Raw genomic sequence first — 25,860 nt, 5'->3', positions numbered from 1 at the left:
GAGGAGGAGGAGCTTTGGTTTATCAGCAAGAAATTGGGGGGGGAAGTCATCCTTTGGTATCAAAGAAAGTTTCATTGCATGGTTGCACGGAAAAAGCACCACGGTGAATAATTATTCCTTTTTTTTTTTTTCATTAGTGGCCTTTCTAAGAGGCTGAGGTATTCAAAGAGTATAAGGTGAGAGGTCAACAGCGGTTTAACACTTTGGTTCAAGCAAGGCACTCATCCTAGGAGTTTACAAAGTTTGCAACATGTTTGCCTAGAGATTTACAAGTAGAACTAGCAGTAGTAAGAGTAGTATTTCCTAATGTTGTTATCATTTCGTATCATTATTATTAAGAATGAAGACAAGTTTACACACTGAGTGAAGAGTGAGGAGGGGAAGAGAGGTGGGGGAGGGAAAAGGGCGGAGTTCCCTCTGCAGACCAAGGCCGTGCATGAAAATATCTTTGGTATTCTTTGGTATCATCAATGTGATTAAAATCACCAATGGAAATCGAGTGAGGTAGCGTCTTTGGTTCACACTATAAATAGTAGATCTTTACACTTTTTTTCTTTTTTTTTCTTTTTTTTTCTTTTTTTACACGTGGAAGTAGCTATTTCTTACCTTCTGCTTCTTTGTCCTTACTATTTAGGAAATAGTTACCAAATGTACTGTAAAGCTAACCACACCACAAGAAAAATCCAGAAGGCCAATCGCATCTCAAAATGGCCTCTGGTGTTTGAATGCACCCTAAACAACTAGATAGGAAAGGGAGAAGTGCTTTCTCTTTGTTTGCTAAATGCATAGTTTTCATCCTTTATGTACAAAGAAGGGAGGACCTTTCTTAGAGAAAATGCCTTTATAGCTCATGTGAAAATGTCCTAGGACTCTTTGGTATAGCAAAGTTTGCATTTAACCTGCAAAGACGGATCATTCACCTGGGGTAGCAATGGGAGTGGCATGAGTCCAAAAGTAGTGTGGTGCTTTTACTTTTTTGTCCTGGAAGATTAATTATGGTTTTTGGCAGGGGGCAGAGTGAGAGACATGTTCAGTTAGAATTTCTGAATTTCCCCACATTCTCTTTGGATTTTGGGGTCTATGTCAGCTGCATGTTTAGTTCCTTACCTCCAGAACTCATTTACCTGAACATTTACTGAAGTCTGGGCTTCTTGAGTATCCAGACTTCTCATTTTCCACTCTCTTTCTTTGCCCCCTTTCAGGGAAGCTTGTAGCCATGAGAGGACCTGAATGGTTTATGGTGAAAAACAGTCCAACTTTCATTCTACCAAAAAAACCTCCACAGAACCCCAAAACATGTTATATGAAGTGCAGTTTTGGAATAAACAAACATACAAATGAAAGAGTGAGAAGATACCTTTTTAGGTGAATTTTGCAAAAGGACTGAAAAATAATGGGTGAGCAAATGGCAGGTGATCTGTTCTGTTGAATGTGGTAGGTTAAGAAAGCTGTGCCATAAATTAATGCCACATGTCAAGTTAGAAGCAATAAAGAATCAGTCATACATGATGTAACAAGTGTATTGCTCGTGAGAAGCTGAGTTTGTCCATTATGATTTTTAAAAAGCAAAGATTGTGAGTATGCTTGAACAGTCAAGTAAAAAAATTGCTTTTTAGGCTCTGATTTGTGCATCTGATTATGAGAAAATATATCTCTAGGCCCTGAAATTACGTAATGGGTGCAAATTTAATGCTGGTATGAAAATTATCTTTGGTGTCAGCAAATAGGATCACTGGACTTTTTTTCAAAAAAGCATTATGATGGGAGTATTAGAAATGTAGTAATATTCTCTGAGACTGTGTCTACACAGCACCAAAACAATTGGTTGAAATGTCAAATGCAATTGGATTAATTTAAAGGGGTTATATAGCAAAAATGAAGCAAAAACCATAGTGTTCAAATTCAACTTTTGTTTTTTCTGGGGAGCTGAATTTGGTAAGATTGTGTGTAGACACAGCTTGAATTTCCCGGCATTTAATATTCTAATGTTTTAAATAAATAAGGCTTTCCTCCCTCCTGAATTATAAATATATTATATAGCTGTAACCTTGGCCCCCACCATTCCCGGAGAGAGTGAAAAAGTTAGTTTTTTCCTTTTGATTTATGTCATTGACAAGATCATATGTTAAGCAAAATCTCTAAGGGTGGCCAATGAAATGGTCTCTTTTAATAGTTGAATTGTAATTGTGCCATATTTAGAAGGGAAATTTTAATCTGGAGTCTGGTGTGAGATTAAAAAAATACTAAGACAAAATGTGTCAAGGCAAATGCGCTATTTCATTAAAGGAGAAGTATATGTTGGTTTGCTTATCTCATTCTACAGCAGACATGAAGGAGACCTAGAGGGCTTGTTGATTTAGTTTCATCTCTCCACGTGCCTGTCTCTTCTAGACTTAGACAAGACGCTGAGACTTGACCTTAAGGAGTTAGGTTTTGTGTCAAAATGGTTCAGTATTTTTCCCTATAACATTTCATTTTATATTTCTAATTAGATGTGCTAATTAACCAAGAGTACCCAATTGTTTACCTACTAATACCTAATAATTACCTAATAAATATTACAAAAGGCAATATTTGCTTGAGTTACAATTCAATGGAATTCAGAGAGAATTTTTCTGGGAAGCAAGTGATTTACTTGGGTACTGCTAGTACAACTGTATTCGTTTTTTTCTTCCCCCTTGGTTTCTCCAGCTCTAGTTATGTGATTTGGAAAAACAGAAATTGAAAATTTTGTATTTGGAAGCTCAAGTCTAGTGTTTAATTTGTCCCTGTTAGAGAGTGGACTCTCTTTTAGAAAATTTCCAGCTTAATGCAGTAGCAAGAAAGAATGTAGTATACTTTGGAGGCTATGCTTAGTGAAATAAATACCTTCATGCCAAAAGAACCCAAAGTCTTATCTTCCGCTAGAACTCTGTTTTTTTTTTCTATGGAGTTCTACCACTTCTCAGTTGCCTCTGTTATTTTTATTGTGTTCAAGTCATAATATGTTTGAGACTGGCAATAAAATCAATTTGATTACAAATACTGGATAGTTCATTTTAATAATAATGTTGGTCTGGTCACTTTGTGTGTTCATAAAATATTTTAAAAAGTACTTGGTGTCAAATGCATAAAGCAACTTTAAGTCAAATTAATCTAAGTATGATATCCTTTATTCTTTGGTCTTCTACTAAAAAAGCATTATTTTGAACAAATTTTCTAATTTAATTATTTGCTCTGTTAAACTTAATTTTCTAATTTATAAATGGGGTCCTACTTTGGAAGAATCCCCAGGTTTTCTCAGCTGTGAATAGCTCATGGCATCATGTCTATATGTCGACTTAAGTATCATTTATGGATCCCCAAAGGGAGTGTGCCATCTGGATGTACAAGTACACTACATTGACCTCTCTGTTATGATATTAATTGCTTCCCTGAAGCTACATTCTTTCTTGCCAGTTCTGAAAACTAATATTTCAAATGCTTCAAGAGTCATAAATAATAGTCATGATTCTATGTGGCATGTGTATTACAGCTAGATCAGTTCATACGTATAACTTTACATAGTATCTTGTGTAAAAATAGCTTTGGTTATTAAAATCATTGCAATAAAATACCTGCACTATAATATTGTGTTCTTTGGTACCTAGGTGATTTTTTTTTAAATGGATGGACTCTTGTTTCATTTCTTAAAAAATATCTGAACATTCCTTAACAAACAAAGAGAATGCACTGGTTTAGGTGCCATTCAAATTTTCTTTGCTGGGTTTGAATCTGCATTTAGGTTGCGGGCCTGGCAGGTTCAAACGCTAGGCTAGATGAGTGAAATCACACTCCTATCCAATGAACTCAGACAACCCCACACTATGTTGGGTGCACTCCTATAGCACAACCCTTCCTGAAGACCAGCCCTGCCTAAGTCCCTAACCACTGGTGGTATGTGTGTGTGTGTGTGTGTGCGTGCGCATGTGTATGTGTGTGTGTGTGTGTGTGTGTGTGTGTGTGTGTATGCACTCACGTACCCACACACAGTACTGAGACAGCATACACCTTCGTGGCATGGTGGAACAGATGAGAAAGTCTGATCTTAAAAGATGTCCACTCAATGGCTCAAAATCACTATGCTCCAAACCACGAAACAGCCAAGCACAGCGAGAATGATTATGGATTGAAGGTGTGAGATCCAGTGGTGCTTTCCTGCCCATATTTTTTCTTGCCAAGTCGTTGCCCCGCTGAAGTGTGTGTCTCCGAACAAAGTCAGATAGATGCAGGTGAGCTAAGTCTTTGGTTTCTTTGGACTATAAATAACACTTTTTTTTCCTTCAAATATTTCTAAGTATAAACCTGCTATCTTGAGGTCCTGGTCTTTTAAAAATTTTTTTACTTAAAGCTTTTCCACCGAGGTTTAGTTTGTGGGTGTTCCTTCATGCTTTGGTACAAGTGCTTGATGAAGAAGATGAGTTGCCTGAATTGGAGCTGCCCTCGTCCTGCCACTTGTCCAGACTCCTCCTCCTCGCGTTCATGAAGAAATTGCTGACGGTGCTCAGCTCCAACCCCAGCTGCTGGGAAATAGTGATTTGCAATTCTTTGGACGGACGCTTATTTTCCTTGAATATTGCATGTAGAGTTCGACGCTGGACATCTGTGAAGACCAACCTGGGCTTTTTGGGTGTGTTGCCTCTATCCTTCCCATGTTCTTGTTCTTTCCTTTTGCATGCTGCAACAGAACACAGCGGATGTTAGAACAAACTTGCCTGGGAGATTCAAGAGGAGAAAGGCAGCACCAATCACATCTGTTTCCCATTCCTCACGGACAGCTTTTTGGCTGCTGACCGCTAATTTTAGCACCAGGGTGGGCTGGGAGGAAAGCGTAACATTAAGGATAGAGAATTAGGAGGTGGGGTTCTGTGAGTCCTGGGTGTGGGTCCTGGCTTTATAAGCATCTACTCCTTGTCCGTGGTAAGTGGGAAATCAATTAACACCACCAGGGCCTCAGATTCCTCATCTGCAGAATGTATTTTCTGTATTGTTCTGATAAAACAAATCTGCTGCTTGAATTTTTATATTAGCATCTGCAAAAAACTTACCTTGCTGTGTTGTGGTAAGGATATATGAAATAGTAATGTGCAGAAGTTTATGTTAACTGAAATGCTTTACAAATGCAAAGTCTTACCACCTAGATGTGGTACTAAGAGCCCGAGAGAGTCTGAAAACAATAGGAAAAGGAAATGCATTTGCTATCCTTCTGACCTTTTTTGTTTCTGAGGCAACTCTGTATGTAAGACCTCCATGCCCATCAAACAATTTTCTACAGATTTAGTGGAACCAGGACTTTGGGAGCTGTGAAGCCTGTTTCCTTACAATTGGGGGTAAACCTGTCATATTAGTCATGTTCCCTTTTGTGGTCTCTCTGTGCCTCCTTTTTACTGTTGGAGTCCCCTTCTTTCCCTACCTCATCTCCCACTCTGAAGGCCTATTTCCTGCTCATGCCTTTTGGTTCTGGATCAGGTATCATGCTTATTGGCTCCTAGAACTATTCTGGTGTATCATCCCAATGTGGCCTTTGGGCCCCCTGGGGTTTGGTGTTGGATCAGGGTTTCTCCTCACCTCAGGTGCCATACTTCCTTTTTGAGGGCTAACATGGCTCACTAGCTTCCACCTGCCAAAGAGGCACTAAGGGCTACACTGCAAACAACATGCTCCACCCACTCCTAATATCCATCATCAATCAATCCCTATAGCCATCCCCAAATAACTGTACAATCTATATAAAAATGATGCTCTAGTTATGCTAATGCAACTTAAGAAGGCTCCTGTGTGCTGACTCCAATCGGAATGCTGCCTCTCAGCCCCCTACATAGACACTGTGGGGCTGCCAGTGCTTTCTTCATTTCTGGCTGGTTCTACTCTGACATGAGCTCCAGTCACAGTGAGAGGCAGATGGGGTATCTTCCTGGTTGATACAGAGGCTACGACTCTTTTATTCTTCCCTCTCCTCTCCTCTCCTCTCCTTCTTTTTTTCCTTTTTGGCTTGAGCAATGCAACAGCCTATATGGCTGCAGTAACCCTGATAGAGATGCCTCATTCTGGGTTAAGGCTACCCCCACCCTACCCCACCCCTTGGTCCTTATCACTGTGGGACTTTGGAAAGGAGGCATAGAATCTCTAAGCAGAGCTGGAGAGAGTCAGGTTGGATTGGCCAGTGTGGGGATCATCTGGAACCAAGAGTTCAATGGCAGTCAGGATGCTTGAATCCTCTGTCTTGATGGGGGCTGGGAATACTTGAGCCTCAGGTTCAAGATTAGCAATGCTCTGACCTGGGTTCAAAGCTGGGGTGGGGTTTGGAAAAGCCTTAGTCCAAGGTTCAAGAGAAGGCCTTGGTCCCAGATCCTGGCTTTGGGGCTGAGAATGGGCGATGGGTGGGTCCCAGATTAGGGGTAGGAGACTATCCCTGGATCCAGGTTTGAGGATGGCCATGGATGTTCTGGTCTCCAAACTCCAAGTTCAGAGCTGGGGAAGAGTCTGGTCTCTGAGGCAATTGGGACTGGGTAGGAGGGATATCCCAATTTTGAACCTGGGGGTATGCTCACAGATGTCCTGCTTTTTGAATTTGAAGGGGGGCTCTATTTTTAGGGCTGTGGACAAGGGCTCTGGGTCCCTGATTCCAGGTCAGAGTTGGTAGGGGCATTCTCCATGTCTGTGTATAGATCCCAGGCCCCTAGGATCGTGTCCTGCTCTTGTCCCAGCACCTCTAGTAGCAGCCCAATTGGAGTCCACTGGAGACCAATACTCTCAATCCCATTCTCAATCTTGTTCTTGAGGTTTTGCAGGTGCAGTGATGCATGCACCAGATTCAGAAGCACGGGCCTGGCGACGCTGAGCAGTAAGGTACAAGTGCAGCCTATAACCCAGAGGACGAGGAGGCTGACGGCAACCACTGCACCCAGGCAGGTGGTAGGGTGGCTGCTTGAACCTCAGCTGCCCACATCAGCACATCAAGGCCACTGTCACTTCCAACACACTTAGTGGGGTGTGCAGCGGGAGGATGTACCTGCTTCTGGCATGTTCCAGGCTCCCCTCCAAGCCCAGAACCTCCACAAGTTCACTCTCTCAACACGTGACCACATCCTGGTCTCTGTCTCTGCCTGAAATGCTCTTACTCTTTCATGTCTCCTTATACCTCCTGATGGCTGCCTTCCTCAGTGGTTCCTGCTCCACCTCCTGCCTCTTTTTATTCCAGGTTCTCAGTTTCTTACCAGATGGCTTATTAGATTTAGACAGATGCAGTCTCTGTGCTCTCCACACACGGCCCTGCTCCCCTGCCTGCCCGTACCTGTCATTTCTAATTGCTTCAACTCCTGGATTTCAGGGTTTTCCTAAGGCCTTAGCACAAATTAGCTCAGCAATCAGATCAGCTGCAAAGTTAAAGGGTGAAGGCTGAAGAAGACTCCAATCTTTGGAGTCCAATCAAGGAGTCTTTAAAATGTTGTAACCATGTGCTACTTAATAAAAAATGTTTTTTTTTGAGTGTACACTTTCTAATATTACTTATTTATAAATTATGTATATATGTGTTATTCTACAATAGTATGCTTTTAATAAAATATACACAAAATATAGAAATTTTGAAACGACTAAAAAATAAATAGACACAGAAATTCTCTTCTCCAGATGAATTAGCTTCCTCAGGCCCTAGCATCCATTCACCCCAACCAAAGGACCACTTGTCCAATTCCAATCATAGGGAAATATGATGGTGAGAATTTCAGAAAAAAACATGAGGGAATAGCTCAGTCATAAAAGAGACAGTTTTAGCTAGTCAGGCCATATGGTACTTTTCATAACATCGCCTGAAGGTTACTGGCTCCACCCCTTCTCAACATGAGAGGCAATATTAACATAATGGGAAGTATGTACTAAATGCCCCATCCCTCAGAGCATTGAGCCACATACAGTGAACCAGCTGAGATTCCCCAAATAGAATCCCTGCCCCCAGAGGCACCTATAGCCGTCACTGGGCAACTAGATTAAGTCTCTGAAAAAACAGCTGACTAGACTGAAGGCAATTCTAGTTAGTTTGAATCAGCCCATGTAGACCCAGCTTTACACAATACTGATGCACATGGCTGACTGATTCATTCATTTGCCTTCAAAAATGAATACAACAGGGGTGCCTGAGTGTCTCAGTCGGTTAAGTTTCTGATTTTGGTTCAGGTCACGATCTCGAGGTCTATGAGTTCAAGCTCCACATTGGGCTCTCTCTGACAGCACAGAGCCTGCTTTGGATCCTCTGTCCCTCTCTCTCTCTGCTCCTTCTCTCTTCAAAAGTAAATAAACATTAAAAAAAATGAATACAACACAGGCCTTGTTCTTAAGGAGGTCACTCTTATGGTCACAGAAGCAAATAACTGTGAGTATAAAAAGAGTATACAGGATATTACTTCTCCTTGGGGATATTAAAGGAGGCATCAAAAAGAAGGGGTGCTTACACTGGGCTGGAAAGGATGAATAGGAATTTGTTAGAAAGAAGTAGGACAAAGGCATGCCCAGTAGGGGGAGCAGCACTCATGTAGGATTGATAAACATTAGTAGATTGGGGTTAGTGGGGGCACGAGCACATAAAAGGAGGAAAGCTGTGGAAGGCCAGGTTTCACAGGTAGGCAGAGATCAGAACTGAATTATCTTGTTGGTAAGGAGGAGATACTGAATGATTTGAGAAAGGGTGTAGTGTGATTAAATTTGGGTTTAGAAAAAACCGTTCTGGTGGTGTTGTGAGGGAAAAACCAACAAGCAGCAAGAATAGAGAAAAGGATGCTGGGGTGTGCCACCCTGATGCCATTTAGAGTAAGACATTCACCTTCCACCTGCTAGAAAAGTTGGTGGCTGTTGGCTCTCAGCTGAGGGCCATTCTGGGTATTGCCCTTGGCCAAAGGTTATGCTACCCTGGGAGTGGGGTGGGAGGCTTTCTACATCCAGTGGGCAGTGAGGAAGGTAGGGGATGGGGGTGTGAAGGATGGAGGATGAAGAGAGTGAGAATGTGTTGGTTTAAGGACCTCCTTCCCCAACCCCTTGCATCAAGTTGGGACAATTCTGAAGGGTTACCCAGTTCCAGAGCACCCCAAGGATTGGTTGAGGCTATTCTTGCAACTATATCGAAGTTCAACTTCTTCAGCCTGGTCTTTCTTCCTCCACTCCCCCAGTGGGAGTTATTCTCCATAGCTCTCTCCAATAGCGTGCCTACATGCAAGACTCAGAAGCCCAGTTGTCTGTTTCCCAGAAAACCTGACCTAAGAAAACCACTATACTGAGGACCCCAAATTAGACAATGACAGTTGAGGCTAGAGTACAGAGACCAAATTTAAGAGCTTCTTAGAAGGTAGAATCAAGAGGACCCAGTGACAACTTGGCTGGGAGGGTGGAGTTTGGAACATCTCCCACGTTTCTGATTGGAAGATAGCAATGAGGCCATTAGGGAATGCAGATGGAGAAATGACCTTTACAAGTGCAGTAATCACTTCTATGTGGGACAAGCTGCATTTGAAGTGCTTGTTGGACATTCTGTTAAAAATCTCCAACATGTGGTTGTCCAGAAGACATCAGGAAATATGGAGCCTGGAGCTCAGCAGGGAGGTGTGGGCTAGGACTGTAGACTGGGAAGGCATTAGGGCTCTAGATGACAAATTACACGGAACACACCTACGGAAAAGTAAGTAATTGAGCATCAGGTGTAGACTCAACTTATTTATCATTCAGAAGGCAGAGCTAAGGGAAATCACAGAGATATTCATTTTCCACCTAACCAGTTTGTATATTTGAATGACTTCAATCTGGTCCTTGGCATTTGGTAGGACCAGTGGGCTATAGCTATTTCCAAACCAGCACTTTCTTTATTATTATTTTTATATTTTTAAAGTTTATTTATTTTTGAGAGACAGGGAGAGATAGAGCATGAATGGGGGAGGAGCAGAGAGAGAGGGAAACACACAATGTGAAGCAGGCCCCAGGCTCTGAGCTGTCAATACAGAGCCTGATGCCTGGCTCGAACTCATGGACTGTGAGATCATGACCTGAGTGGAAGTTGGACGCTTAACTGACTGAGCCACCCAGGGGCCCCCCCAAACCAGCATTTTCCCAATGGTGTCGGAGAAATGATACTATTTCCAATGGGTTCCTGGAAAAGATAGTTTGCAGGTCCATCACATTTGGAAAAACCTACTATATATAACTTCTTCCTCAAAATTCACGGTATGTGTTAGCAAATGTAATTATGTTTCCCAAATGTATTTAACCCTAGAACTCTGTATATTAACGTCTCACACTAATGTTGGGGAAATGCAGTTTGGAAGTTTCTGCCCTGAACTCTCAAGCCTTACAGATGTCACAATGTCAGAACCGGGGAAGAGAGATTCTCCAGGAGGAAGGCACTGCTGACTCATTCTGTACTTCCAGGGCATCCTGGCATAGTGCCTGGCTAAAAGGGTAAGTATTGTAGGGGGGCGGCTGTGACTCAAGAAATGTGGTATATCTGGAGAGAACTCTGTGCAGAAGTTGGAGGTGCTGAATAAGAATGCAGAGATATCAGTAGACTGAAGAGTGGACTAGAACTTGTTGAGGGTCACTGGGTGACCTTAACTAAGAGGCTGGGAGGAACAACCCACAGAAGTAAAATCATGCTTCTAGAAGATTGTTAGAACTACAACTGTTAGAACTGTTAAGAGAATATGAATGAGAGCAATTCTTTGGGACTTCCATGGGATACATTCCAAGGTAGAGATTACCCATTATAAGGTAGGAAACTACCAGCTGGAGGTCATGAGAGTCCACACAGTGTGCAAAGTAGGGAGCAAGAGGAGAGGAGTGAGATGAGGCATGGCAAGAGATAGTGCTGCTCAGGGAGCACCACAGCATGTGTTTTATGTGAAAGTTATACTTCTTGTTTAGCCATACATATTCCATTAAAAATAGAGAAGTATTTATCATAGAACTGGATTAAAGGGAAGAGTATACTTATTGTTCATGGAAGGTAGTTGAAGAGAAGACGACCTGTCGTGAGTCACCTTTATGAAGGTGGGCAGCTGATATATTTGCAGGATGATGTGGCAAAGTGTAGTGGGGGCTACCCCAAGAGACTTTGATCTTCTCTATGGGCAAGGTCACCTACAGTGAGTACTAAGTGGGAGGCAGAAGTAGGCATTAAAGATGGTAAAAGGCAGAGCATGACTTTGTGTACCACAAGAATAAAAGATCGTAAAGAATTATTTTTTATTTTTAAAAGGCAGCACATGAGGATATAGGTAAAAGACATAGGCTTTCATTTCAGGCATGCCTGGGACCTGTGCTTTGCCCATAACTGGCAAGACTGAGCCAACTGTATTTCCAGAAATATGAATTCTGCAGGATGTTGAGAGGTATCCAATAATAATGAGTTTTGAGATCAGTATGGGAAATATTAAGTTAATTAAGGATTAAAAAAGCTGTTTATATGTAGGACTTCTCAGAGCCTTTATATGTTAATGTGCACTGATGCTTGGGGGTCTCCCCAAATTTGATATACTAATGTGCACTGATACTTAATGGTGTCTTCCAAGCTTCTTTGATAAAAGAGCTCTTTGTTCAGGGAATTTCTCTCAGGAATGGCATTGCTTAGAACAGTGTTTCTCAAAATGTGGTTGGCAGACCCATACTGGTCTGTGAACTGTTACTGACCTGCAGCAAGGTCAGTACAGAAAACTGAGAATAAGCAATTAGAAATTTTTACAGCAGTTTGGTATTGCTGCAGCATTCAAGTGTCTTATTATTGTCCTAGTAATACATTTTTTGTTATATTACCAAAACTCTTATTCCAGGACAGACGGAAATTAGAAACAAGCAACTAGCCCTTCACCACCAGGGTATAAGAGACCCTGTCTTAGAACATGACTCTATAAAGCATAATAGACAGTAACATTCTAGAATCTGCTGTCAGCCAAGCATTCTTTCATCAAGTTGAATCCAGTTTCCTGATTTAATGACAGAAAGGACTTTACAGCATCTAAAGTGCTGACTGAGTTATGCAAAAGCCTGCCAAAAATTTGTCTAGGAACATGTGGGCACAGACATACGGGCCAGGAGACATTTATAAAGCCAGATAGATTTATAAGACAACTTTGTAGATGAACGTGGGCTCAGGACACAGCTCAAGTCCCAGCTCTGTGACCAATAATAGAGGTGTAATCTTGGGCAAGTCCCTCTCTTTCTTTGAGCCTTAGTTTACCCAGCTGCAAAACAGAGAACAATGGCCTTCTTTCATCATAGGATTAAAATAAGCACTAAATAAGATAATATACATCGAAGTGATTATTTTAAAAACTATAAACCATTAAGGGAGTATTCCAGGTGTGTGCAAATTAATTTTCTTCTTCAGTCATGATACAAGTATAAATATTGAATTTACATCGTAGGCTGGGATATTCGCTCTGATTCTAGGCTGTGGCATAAACCTGGACACATCACTTGATCTTTTTTTCTGCTTTCTTTAAATGAGCAGACTATGTTTCAAGGCCCCTGTGGATGCAAAAGCCCTGTGAGTCAGTGAATGCATGACTGCAGTGTCTCTCCTGGTTTCCAAAGTCAATTATCACCTCAGTTAAAAAATTTCCAGTGTAAGCTTACTTTGTCTTTTAGAATATATAGCCACTATGTTGACTTTGTTGCACATCTTTCACCTTATAGCTTCTCAAAAACAGGAAGTAATGGCTCTGCGGGCTCACCAGTCAGTTCTGCAAATAATCCAGATCTGCATTCATCTGAGTGATGGTGATAAACAAAAACCCACATTCCTCATAGTTGCTTTGACTTTTAAAGTTTATGAGCTCTGGAGGTTAAAATATTTACAGCAACCAGGACCACAGACATTGAGAACAGTTAAGTATTTGCCCACCCAGGACTCTGAGTCATTAAACCATTGCAGTTTATATTTTTACTGAGCTGCTATGTTTTCATGAAAACTGCAGGACAATTTATTTAACTTGCTTCCTGACTTTCTTGATAATTTGTCCCAGAGTTGGCTGCTTCACATAGGATGGAATTGTGTTTTGGAATAAGGCTACCTTCTTGTGTATGTTTCAACGTATGCTTCCTGAGGGTGCACCGTGGGTCTAGGTGTAGTCAGAGTGTACTCCATATTCTCAATATATGGGGGAGGAAGGTTTTATAAAAAGCATTGCACTAGTCGTCAGAAGCTTTGGGCTCTGGTTCTGACTCTGTCATTAATTAGTCGAATGTCTGGGTTCAATCACTAAACCAAGCTGGGTCCAGGTTCCTTAACTGTATAATGAAGGGACTGGACTAATAACTTACAGTCCCTTCAAGACACAACTCTATGACTTGATGTGTGTTAACAGCTTTCCACATCACTCTAGAGGGAAGCAGCAGGCAGATCAGGCCTTGTTCAGGACTATTGGTTTCTACGTCATTAATGGGCACCCGGACACGTTTGAGCGTTGAACTGTTCACACTAGGGATAGCTGGGCATTCTTCCCAGTCCACGCCCTCTCTTTTGTTAGACCATCCATGTACACTACTACCTCCATCTCACTCCTGGCAGGCAGAAATGGCCAGGGGGATTAAGGAGAGAAGATCTTTGGGGTGGAGCACCTTCCAATGAGGTAGGAAGGGGAACATGACCTACATGTACAGTAAACAATATTATCAGATAGGACCCAAAAATTGCTTCATAAGTTGTGTTATTCTTAGACATACTTCGTAAGGGTCCTTCAGAAAATTCTAGCTTGGGACACCTGGGGTGTCTCAGTAGGTTAAGCGACTGATTCTTGATCTTGGCTCAGGTTATGATCTCACAGTTCATGAGACTGAGCCCTGTATCAGGCTCTGTGCTGACAGTGCAGGGCCTGCTTGGGATTCTCTCTTTCTCTCTCTCTGCCTCTTGTGCATGTACTCTTGCTCTCTCTCAAAAATAACTAAATTTTTTTAAAAAAGGAAAATTCTAGCTTACCTTAGTTACACTAAGAAGAACTATGGAGAATGTGTGTTTTGGCAGCTATAGATGCACATACAGACAAGTAAAAATCAGGGCTGGGGGCTCATTTCTAAGCAGTCATGCTTATCTGATAGAATAAGATGGGAATGGGGCCAAATGAGGAACAAATCATGTGTCTTCACTTTAGAGGCATTATTGAATCTCGGCAATGGCTCCTTGAGGACCACAGTTGATAGGCTGAATGAAATTTAGGGACTTACCCTGTGGGGAGGGCAGTTTTAGCCTTGATGTCTGGATGGAGAACCGCAGAGAGGCAGGGTGAAAGAACCAGGTTGGGGGGGGGAGGGAATTCAAATCAGATTCATTTGGTAGTCTGAATGTAATGGATTGAAGGAGGCCGGTATGCCTACCCTGCGCTATGGCAAAGTATTTTCTCCCTCCAAACAACTGCCCAAGTGTCTGACGTCCTAACAGGATCCCATAGGAGATGGGTCAGAGAGAAGTAAAGGGGAAAGCTGAGATTTCCAGGGCACCATGAAATTGCCTTGCTATCTCAGGACAGTGTGGCATTTTAATAGGGGCCTGCTAGAGACCCAGTGTTTTTGCCCTGAAGGTCAGTGCTGGAGCCAAAATCTGCAACCTGCAGGGCTGAGTATTTTTTTTTTTTTTTAACATTTATTTATTTTTGAGAGACAGAGAAAGACAGTGTGATTAGGGGAGGGGCAGAGAGAGGGAGACACAGAATCTGAAGCAGGCTCCAGGCTCTGAGTTGTCAGCACAGAGTCTGATGCAGGGCTCAAACTCACAAACTGTGAGATCATGACCTGAGTTGACATCGGACGCTTAACTGACTAAGCCACCCAGGCACCCCAGGGCCAGGTATTCTTGAGCAGGTAAGCTTGTGATGCCCCATGTCTTTCAGGGGAGGTCAGGCCTCAGTTTGGAGAAGAGTACAGGCAGCTACTAAGGCCCTCAGTTCCTTTGCGGCTCCAGTGCCTCCAGAGTCAGGTGGGGTACACTGTTGAGGTAAAAGCACACCTCAAACTTCTACCCATATTCCTGAAGGGCTTGCCAGACACATCCCTGCACACTCTGCTCAGGGTAGCTTGGGGCTTCAGGGGAGAAAAGAAAGGGTAAAAAAGCAGCTGGGCCAGAAAAGGCAAAGCCACAGGGACGGAAAGTAGGTTGGTGGTTACCTATAGCTGAGTGGGTGGTGGCAGGAAATGCCAGTAACTCCTCATGGGTACAGGGTTTCTTTTTTCGGGAGGTGATGAAAAGTTTCTAAAACTGGTTGTGGTGATAGTTGCACAGCTCTGAGTATACTAACACCACTGAATTATACATTTTAAATGGGTGAATTGTATGGTATATAAATTATATCTTAATAAAATTATTCACAAAAGAAGTAGCTGGGCACGCACATAGGGTGAGTCCTTTGTTATCACTCCCCGCCAGCCTCTTCTAAACTGTGGCAAGGACAACCAGGGGTCACCTCCTCATATCTACTGAGCCCCCAAGGACCCTCTCTTGACAGCTGAAGCTGCTTTTCAAAGCAGACTCTGTGGAGGAGCCAAGAATGCAAACAAAACAGCTTTCAGTAAAAGAAGATAGCAGTTGGGAGAGATATAAAAAGGGGAAATATTGGGGTGCCTGGGTGGCTCAGTTGGTCAAGCAGCCGACTTTGGCTCTGATCATGATCTCATTGTTTGTGAGTTTGAGCCTCATTTTGTGTTGTAAGCTATTAGGGCAGAGCCTGCTTCAGATCTTCTGTCCCCCTCTCTTTTGCCCTTCCCCACTTGCACTCTCTCTCTCAAAAATAAACATTTAAAAAATAAAAAAATAAAAAGGGAAACTATGGCAGGTTTCCAAGCCCATTTGACTAGGCCAATACCCACAGTGCAGAGCTCAAACAGATGGAGTAGGGGCCACAACAGCTTCCGGATTATAGCTCACACTCCAGCAGGAGTACTGGGTCATAACATCATCTGCCTTGCCTTGAGTTACTTTGCTAGACTACGCATATTTTTATAAGCCAGGTTCCCAGTTGTTTTTAGAATGATATAGCTAAGTTAGAGGGCATGGCACAATGCGTAGGGTGTAATTTAAAAAGCAATTTCAGGGAGTTCTAACTGATGTGGTCACGGGCAGCCTTTGCACAGGAAGCGAACTCCTGCACACATTGTCCAGAAACTGTGATGCCCAGCAGAGGGAGTTGGAGCCAATATGCCCTGCTGGCCACAAGCTAGCTTTGCTTATGTCTGTGAGTTTGCGGGTAGCCAGAGCACCAGTGCAAACTCTTCTGGGCATGCACATGGAAGGACTCACAGAAACCTGCAAACAGACATTCCCAGCCAGAAATTATCCCTATAATTCACCCCTGTATCTTGCTTTACAGTGTTTACAACATCACCATTGAACCTTCCCATATGATCCCCACAAAACTCAAGCAAGGCAGAAATGGGTATTACTTCTTTCTCTATAGATGAAGAAACAAAGAGAGGTTGGGTGACTTGCCTATGGGCACACAGCTGATTGGGTGGGAGACCTCCAACCCACTATGCCCTGGAGGCAGATGTCAGCACAATGGACACATCATGAAAACTTCTTCCAGAATGGTTAAACGGACAGTAACAGCTGGTGAAAGGGAGCCCAGGGAACCCATAGCCAATGTGAGCCAATACAGGAGCAGTTGGCCAGTGGGCCGCAGGCCAGTTGTCAGTCAGACCTGTTTCGCTGTGGCTGAAAGGATTACAGTGAGCCCATCCAGGAGAGTGAGCAGCACCGGAGAGGATGTGGAGGGAGTTCAGGCTTTGCAGGGAACAGCACACCCACGCTGGCCTGGGAGAGGGAAGCTAGTCTCGGTAGGGGTGAAGAGGGGCAGGGGACAGCTATGTTCACGTGGATATGGGCTTTGAGAGGAAGCTAGAGGAAACTGAGCTGACCCAGTGGGCAAAGAAAGGTGGGGAGCAGCTAAAGCTGGGAGAGTGTACTTCATTAAATTCTGGTTGGAGGGGCACCGGGGTGGCCCAGTCAGTTGTGTACAATTTTGGCTTCAGTCATGATCTCACAGTCGGTGGGTTCGAGCCCTGTTTGGACTCTGTGCTGACAGCTCAGAGCCTAGAGCCTGCATCAGATTCTGTGTCTCCCTGTCCCCCTACTCATACTCTGTGTCTCAAAAATGAATAAACATCTAAAAATTTAAAAAAAAAAACAAATTATGGTTGGAAAAGTCACCCAAACCTCTCATCTCTCTGTCTGGTTTGCTTCTTTAACAGAGCCACCTAGGACAGAGACTTGCCTTCCCATGCATCTTCTGCCTGGAGTCCTTCTGGAGTTAGCATATAAAATATTTCCATCCACCTCTCTTCTCTAGGTAAAGCTCAATAGGCTGTGGCCCAAGAGGTGAGGCTATTGGACTTTACAATCCAAGGAGGGCAGAGGCTGCCTGTGCTTGGGACAGGTGGAACAGGATCAGCTGAAGCATGTAGCTGCTCCCCTGTGCTAAGCTCCGCATGTGTATCACCTTACGTAGCCTCTCAACAACAGTGGGAGGTAGGCACTATTATTATCTCTAGTTTACAAATGGGCTGTCTGAGGTTCAGAGACTCAGGGACTGGTCTGAGGTCATCATGGTGCAGCCAGGATTCCAGCCTGTGCAGGTCTCCGTAATGGTACTGGAGGAGACCAGGAGATTCCTCAGACACAGACCAGGAGGGCACTAGAGGATCATACCAGCTTTCAGTCTCTGTGGACCCTCAAACAGCCCTTTTTCTGTGGTTCTAGACTATCTTAGTTCTTCCCTCTACAAAATTTGTCTTCTCCCATTTGTTCTGTGTTCCTCTGGTACAGGCTGAGCCTGAACTAGAAAGGTGAGTTGAGAATTCTCATTGAATGAATATTTTCATATCCCTATGAGACTTGCATTGTCTTCTTGCTGGGCATTGACAATCTCTCTCTCTCTCTCTCTCTCTCACACACACACACACACACACACACACACACACACACACACACACATTTTCCTGAGCACAAGCTCAAGCTTTTTGACGTTCACAGGAAGAAACACCCACTACCTGACCCTCCCCTCCACGAAGCTCTTTCCCTGCATTGTAGCTTCAAAGGAACCAGCAGAAGAGACACTGCTGCCTTGTACCTAACTTGTTCAGTTAGTAACAAAAGGTAATGTGACTCTTTTCTCTGAAAGGCTGTCTCAGGAATTCTGATTTTTAAATTCCTAAACTTCTGTTAATGCCTGCTCCATTGGAGTTTTATTATATCAGTATCCCTCATTTAAAGAGCCCATGAATAGTTGGAAACGTGATATTCATGCCCTAGTTATGATGCTGATTCCTCTAAAAGTCAAAACAAATTATAGACCTGATGAATTGTATGTTTATGATGTTATTATCTCAAATAGGCCTATTGTGAATTGCAAGCTTTTTAAATTTTTTTTTAACATTTATTTATTTTTGAGAGATAGAGCACAAGCGGGAGAGGGGCAGAGAGAGAGGGAGACACAGAATCTGAAGCAAGCTTGCTCTGGCTGTCAAAACAGAGCCCTATGTGGGGCTCAAACTCATGAACCATGAGATCATGACCTGAGCTGAAGTCGGTTGCTTAACCGACTGAGCCACCCAAGCGCCCTGTAAATTTTAAGTCTTAATTTATGGATCTTATTTCTTTAATCAATAGCTATGTATAATACTTTATAACATACACAGCAATTGAAAGTTATAAAATGGAGTTCCTTCAAAAATAACCTCCCCTTTTTAGAGAGAGAGAGAGAGAGAAGGAGGAGGACAGAGTGGGGGGGGGTGTGTGGAGAGAGAGAATCCTAAGCAGGCTCCACGCTGAGCATGGGATTCAGTCTCATGACCCTGGGATCATGACTTGAGCCAAAATCAAGTCGGATGCTCAACCCACTGAGCCACCCAGGCACCCCATAAAGATTTACTTTTTCTCTCTCCCTTTTTCCTCTTCCTTCCTTCCTTCCTTCCTTCCTTCCTTCCTTCCTTCCTTCCTTCCCTCCTTGAGAGAGAGTAAGAGAGAGCACTGCCATTACTCCTATGACTGAATCAGAAAGTAGTTCAGGGCCAGATAAGGAGGAGACTGTAGTAACAGAGTGGAAGAGCAGAAGTTGCAGAGGGGCTGAATTTGGGATGAAACATTCATTGAAATAAGCTGGGAGTAGGGCAATCAGCCTCACGCAGATAAAGTGTCCAGGTGGGGACACTGGGTATCAGAGGGCAGAAAGATACTGTGTCTGTCCTTGCTAAGTCTGGGTGGTGACTGGTCCATACATCCCTCAAATACAGGGGTGCAGTCAAATCAAGGGCTGAAAAACTCAAATGAAGAATGATTTATATATGTGAAATGAAAGATCATTTTGTTTCTTTTACTCCTGGCAACTGCCAAATCATTGGATTTTTTGCATAGGACCTCTGGCTGTTGGGAGACCTTAGATCGAGAGGTGAGAGGTGCTTTTCCTTCCACCCTGGGTCTCCGGTCTGGCCTGAATTCTGCAGTGGGAGAGTCTGGAGGGATCCTCAGAGGGTCCTAGCTTTGGTTATAAATTGGAATCACCTGAGAAACTTCAAGAAACATTGCTGCCTGAAACCCATCTCCAGAGATACTGACTTACTCAGTCTAGCAAAGGCCAGGCCCTGAGATTTTTGAAAGCTCGCGAGGTGATTCTAACATATATAGCCAGGTTGAGAACCAGTACTCTACATCAGTGCTTCTCAAACTTGGTGTACAAACTTGAGTCATTTGGACATCCTGTGAAGATGAAGACTGTGATTCAGCTGGTCTGGTCTGGGCGGGGCCTAAGAGTCTGCACAAGGAACAAACTCCAGGTGACACCTAGCTGCTGGTCTCCGACTACACTCCGAGTAAGCAGGTCTAGACTCCAGGGCAGAAATTCTAACTGATGGACTTGTGGGCCAAATACATCAGCATCACTTGGACACATGAAGAGGTGGTTTGTTCAAAATGCACTCCATAACCCCATCTTATCTCTAATGAATTATATTCTCTGAGAAAACAGAATTCATAAATACACAGTTTAAACAAACCTCGCAAGTAATTCAGATCCCCAAGTTGGACACCCACTTGCTCCTAGGCTGGTATTTCAGAACTTGCCAAGATCAAAAGAATCACTCCATACACTTGTCAAGACTGCAGACTGGCCCAATCAGAATTGCAGGAGTGGCTTAGGGATCTGCATTTTAAGAAAAGTAGTCTTTCTCAGACTTAGCAAGGACAGTCACAGTATCTTTCTGCCCTCTGGTACCCAGTGTCTCTACTTGGGCACTTTTTCTGGTTGATCCCTTTTGATTTTAGGTTTAGGAAACCCTGGATGGTAGGATCTTTCCTTGGGGACAGGGAAGGTACAGTTAACTCTTTTCCCTTTCTCCTCCATGAAGTTGTCCCTGAAAAACCCAGGTATGTTGATTGTCATAAAAGTCTGTAGAGGAGAAGTGAGCATGTAAGGGGTTAGGGTAGAAGCATCCACAGTGTTCAGTGCTGGAGGAAGAGGGATTTATATGCTGATTCTCAAGAAACAGGAGGTTAGGTGAGAAGAGGGGGCAAGGATCAGCTTAACAGCTGTGAGCTTTTCAGCACTGATGGCACCTCCTCCATCTTGACTGTACTCTGATTTGTCCACTGTAGTAAGGAGACAGCTGTGGAATCAGAGGTCACCCCCTCTGGCAGGTGAGGGTACTTCACACTCCCCTTCCTTCTCTGCATCTGGGGTATCTTCCAGGGCTGGCACCAGGAAGAGAAAATAGAGCTGCGGTGTTTATTTTCTTTTACATTACACCTTCACACCCATGCTGTGACAGTAGAACCCCTATTTATCTGCTTTGGACCTGTTTTATGACTGTTACATTTAAAATGTTTATTTTTTTAAAGTTTATTTATTTTTGAGAGAGAGAGAGAGAGAGAGAGAGAGAGAGAGAGGGAGAGGGAGGAGGGGTAGAAAGGAGAGGGAGACAGAATCCAAAGCAGCCTCCAGGCTCTGAGCTGTCAGCATAGAGCCTGACTTGGGGCTCGAACCCTCAACCTGTGTGATCATCATGACTTAAGCCAAAGCTGGATGCTTAACCAACTGTGCCACCCAGGTGACCTTATGTTTAAGATATGTTTAAAGTATTGCTTTACATAATAACACATGGTTATATGCACACACACACGCACACATATCATAAGCCCATGCTGCACATTTCCAGCTATGCTTCTCAAAATTTAGCTTTAGAATCACTTCCAGAACTTATAAAAATACAGATTACTGGGCTCTATCTCAGGGTTTCTGAATCAGTAGGACTTCTTCTACCAAGTTCCCAAGGGATGCTGGGGCATATGTGTGGGGGGAGAATTGCAAATGAACCCTACCAAAATTTTTTATAGCAGATTTGTTTAATTTATGGGTATGGGTGGAATTATTTTAGATGTATGTTAGGATTGAGTAAATGAGTAAGTATGGGTAGGGGAGAGAGAAACAAAAATAGAGATGTTATGGGTGCCAGGGTTCTCACTGTAGAGAAAGGGATATACAGACAATGTTTCATGGTGCTTCATGGATACTGCTTTATTTTTATTTTTATTTATTTTTATTTTTTATTAAAAATTTTTTTTTTTTACAAATTGAAGGTTTATAGCAGCCCTCATGGAGCAAGTCTATTGGTGTCATTTTTCCAAGAGCATTTACTCACTTTGTGTCTCTGTGTCACACTTGGGTAATTCTTAAAATATTTCAAACTTTTTCATTATTACATTTGTTATGGTGATCTGTGATCAGTGATTATGACTTGCGGAAGCTCAGATGATGGCTCACATTTTTTAGCAATAAAGTATTGTTAATTAAGGTTTGCACCTTTTTTAGACATAATGCTATTTCATACTTAATAGGTTATATTTGGGGCACCCGGGTGGCTCAGTCCATTGAGCATCTGCCTCTTGATTTTACCTCAGGTCATGATCCCAGGGTTGTGAGATCAAGCCCTGCATGGGCCTCCATGCTGAGTGTGGAGCCTATTTAAGATTCTCTCTCTCTCTCTCTCTCTCTCTCTCTCTCTCCCTGTCTCTCTCTCTGTCTGTCTCTCCCTCCCTCCCTCTCCTTCTGCCTTTCTCCCCTCCTCATGCTCTCTAAAATAAACTAAAAATTATATTGAAAAATAGGCTATAGTATAGCATAAACATAACTTTTATATATGCACTAGGAAACCAAATAATTCATTTGACTCACTTTATTCCAGTATTTATCTTATTGCAGTGGTCTGAAACTGGACCCACAATATATCCAAGGTATGCCTGTACAAATACAGAATGGGGAAAGGCAAGAAAAAAATCCCATGGGTATATATTATAATTGTATGTGAAGTATTGGTGTGAACTCACGATTTAAAAAATACATAATCATGTTTATGTGTACACATATATAATGTGTGTGTGTAAATATACATGCATATATTTCCTGGATTTTTCTGAAGGATCTCGAAACAAAGTCACCCTAGCAGACACACCTCACACCCAGGACTTTTTGGTCTCTAATATCATTCCTCACCAAAATATATCAGGGCTCATTAAAACAGCAGATTCCATGAGTGGGACAGGGTAGGTAATAGATGATCTTGGCACATCTTACTATAACACCAGAAAGTTAAAAAAAAAAAATAGATGGAAGAATGTCATGAGAACATAGAAGCCAGATCAAAAGTGCTCCCCCTTGTCAAGTCTGGGATAATTTGAGCACTGAAATAGGTGAGTACAGTAAAGGAATGTCTGAGGCTACACCAATAATAAATGGAATGGAGCTCTTGCTCATGGAAGAAAGCTGAGAGCTGACTGCTAAATATGGCAGGAATGCTAGAGATGGAATATATTCTAAAAGCATTGTGATAAGCACTAGATCAGGCAAGAATCAGTAGAAGCCAAATCTATGGGGAATTTTGAAAACAAAGATATTTGCATGACCTTGAAGTGTTTCTCCTTGGATTGCTTATTAGTTTTAAGAAAGAAAAAAGAAACCCACAACTGTGATTATACAGTGGAGAAACTCGGCAACAGCTTGAATGAGTGATCAAAATAAACTCACCAATTAAGTGATGGACAGACAGACTTTGTGGCCTCCAGATGTGATCCTCTGAGAAAACACACTTCACCCATGCAGCTTTCTGGGTAAGAAAGCATTCCCTTAATCCAATTGTGAGGAAATATCAGTCTAACACAAAATAAGAAATATCTTTTTTAAAAAGTGGGAATTGTATGCTATAAAAGGTAAAGAAAGGCTGTGGAATTGTTTTAGATTAAAGGGGAAAAAAAGGATATATGAGACAGCTCAGCCTGAGACTGGTTCTGTCTTGGAGGAGAGCAATACTATGAAGGACATTACTGGGTCAACTGACAAAAGTGAAGTGTAGTTGCATAAGGGAATCTTCTCTGCTCTTGGAAATACACTCAGGTATTTAGGGGAAAGAGACCAGATGTATATAAATTACCCTCAAATGGTTCATGGAAAAACTGTGTGTGTGTGTGTGTGTGTGTGTGTGTGTGTGTGTGTGTGTTTGAGAGAGAGAGAGAGAGAGAGAGGCATAGACAGAGTGAGAGTATGAGTGCTTGAGCATGTGTGTACATTTAAGTGGGGTAAAATGTAAACAATTGGTCAGTGGGCCCTGTTAAGAATTGGGAAAAGGATCTATGAATGTTCTTTGTACTATTTTATTTTTGTACCTTTAAAAATTTCTGAAATAACTTCCAAAATAAATTTAAAAATCAAGCTTTTGGATAATATTTGTTCAATTGTAAATTCTCTATGAGCTCAATTTTGTGAAAAATAAAAATTTTAAATGTATCTTTATTTTTGTACTTTTTAAAAAATGATTTTGATTTTTTTTTAAGTTTTTATTTATTTCTGAGAGAGACACAGCATGAGTAGGGGAGGGTCAGAGAGAGAGAGGGAGACACAGAATCTGAAGCAGGCTCCAGGCTCTGTGCTAGCTGTCAGCATAGAGCCCAATGTGGGGCTTGAACATATGAACTGTGAGATCATGACCTGAGCCGAAGTCAGGTGCTTAACCGACTGAGCCACCCAGGTGCCCCTATTTTTGAACTTTTAAAGAGCTAGAGAGAAACAAACCAATCTATACCCAGGTATCATTCTGAATTATAGGACAGATAATTTGACTCTGTTGTATTATTTATAATGTTTCATATTTTCCAAAGTTTCTACATCCTGGATGTATTACCTTAATAGTTAGAAACTACTTTTGAAGAAGTAAAACAGATATTCAGTAAAGTTTTATGCATAATGTGGCTGACTGCTGTGTCATTCCTTGGTAATAGCAAGAACAAAGCCAAACAAAAACCCCTGAAATCACTGAATGTCTGGTGACAATGACATTCCGTTGTCAGAAAGTTTATATCAGTTATGATACTTCTAAAATATTATAAAGTCATAAAAATTTATGCTTACCCAATATATTTATGGACCAACGCAAGTGTCCAAAAACAGGGGATTGCTTAAATTATAGCATAGCTGTAAAACACAAAATTTGTAACGTTTTCTGACGTAGAGTGCTCTAGGAGTAGAAGGAACTATCTTTGTCTATCTCTGCTGTCCTGCAAATCGTAAACACATATCTGTTAAATGAATGAACGCTAGTCATGGGGTATTTGGGAGGGGGAAGGGATGATGGAATTATCAGAAATTTTTATTGTCTCCATTATTCTTTTATGTATGTTCTATCATATGTTTATGATATGGGAATTATAATGTTCTATCATAAATTTAATAATATGGGAATTTTTAATTTTAAAAATTGTAAAATAGTTTGTATTATCCCATTGAGAAAAGATTATAAGAATCTTCATAAAAGAGGGGGTTATCTCTGTGTGGGGATGTTATGGGTGATTATTGTCATCTTTTTTCTTTTATTATAAAGATTAATTTTTTTTTTATTTTAGAGAGAGAGTGGGAGAGCACAAGTAGGGAAGAGGGGCAGAGGGAGAGAGAGAAAGAATCCCAAGCAGGCTCCCTGCCTAGTGTGGAGCTTAATATGGGGCTTGATCCCTCAACCCTGGGATCATGACCCAAGCCGAAATCAAGAGTTGAATGCCCAACAGAATGAGCCACTCAGATGCCCCTCTTTCTTTTTTTCTTTAAAGATTTTATTTTTAAGTCATCTCTACACCCAATGTGGGGCTCAAACTCACAACTGTCAGATCAGGAGTCACACATTCCACCGACTGAGCCAGCCAGTCATCTCTTGTCATCTTTTTTTCTTGAATAACATTTTCTTTTACAAAGAAGTTATTTTTTTAGAGCACTGGAATTAAAACTGAAATTATAAAAACAAGACATAAGGTGCCTAGACATGGTAGGTATGCAACAAATAGTAAAAATGTTTACTAGGGCTATGTCATGACAAAATCAGGACCTAAAACTAAACATATATACAGTACAATAATTAACTCATTAAAAATCTCTATCTTTGTATTGAAGGCAGTGTTCTAAAATGATACAGTAGCTGCATTTGGGTGTTATATTACTTTAAAATAGGGAGGCTGGGTGGTAGATAGTGTATATTTACATAAACTTAAATTTTGAACAACTTTCCTACATAAAGATGTCTTTCATAAAAGAACTGGATTAAAGCACTTTAATGAAGTACTTGAGATCACTTTCAATATACCCAGAAGGGTGGTAACCCTACTGGTGCTACTCCTTAATTTCAGTGTTCAAATAATTGCACTGGGCAGTACCTTGCTGGGTGTATATATGTGTGTGTGTATATATATATATATATATTTCCTATATATATATTTCCTATATATATATATAGGAAAGGTACTGGGCAGTACCTTGCTGGGTGTATGTATGTATGTATGTGTGTGTGTATATA

General features: G+C 41.9%; 1 protein-coding gene across 1 annotated transcript in view; it reads right to left on the bottom strand.

The window, feature by feature from the left end:
• Positions 1-4,403: 4,403 nt before the first annotated feature.
• The window catches only part of ONECUT1 (one cut homeobox 1), a 37,740-nt gene continuing 16,283 nt past the window's right edge, over positions 4,404-25,860 (bottom strand). Inside the window, exon 2 of the mRNA XM_039237141.1 lies at positions 4,404-4,696. Coding sequence (XP_039093072.1) covers positions 4,404-4,696 — 293 coding nt within the window. The remainder of the gene's footprint in view (positions 4,697-25,860) is intronic.

This window comes from Hyaena hyaena, unplaced genomic scaffold, assembly GCF_003009895.1.
Source record: "Hyaena hyaena isolate Hyena2069 unplaced genomic scaffold, ASM300989v1 scaffold_120, whole genome shotgun sequence".
Classification (NCBI taxonomy): Eukaryota; Metazoa; Chordata; class Mammalia; order Carnivora; family Hyaenidae; genus Hyaena; species Hyaena hyaena.
Note: the sequence above shows the minus strand (reverse complement) of the source record. Positions and strands in the feature narration are given on the sequence as shown.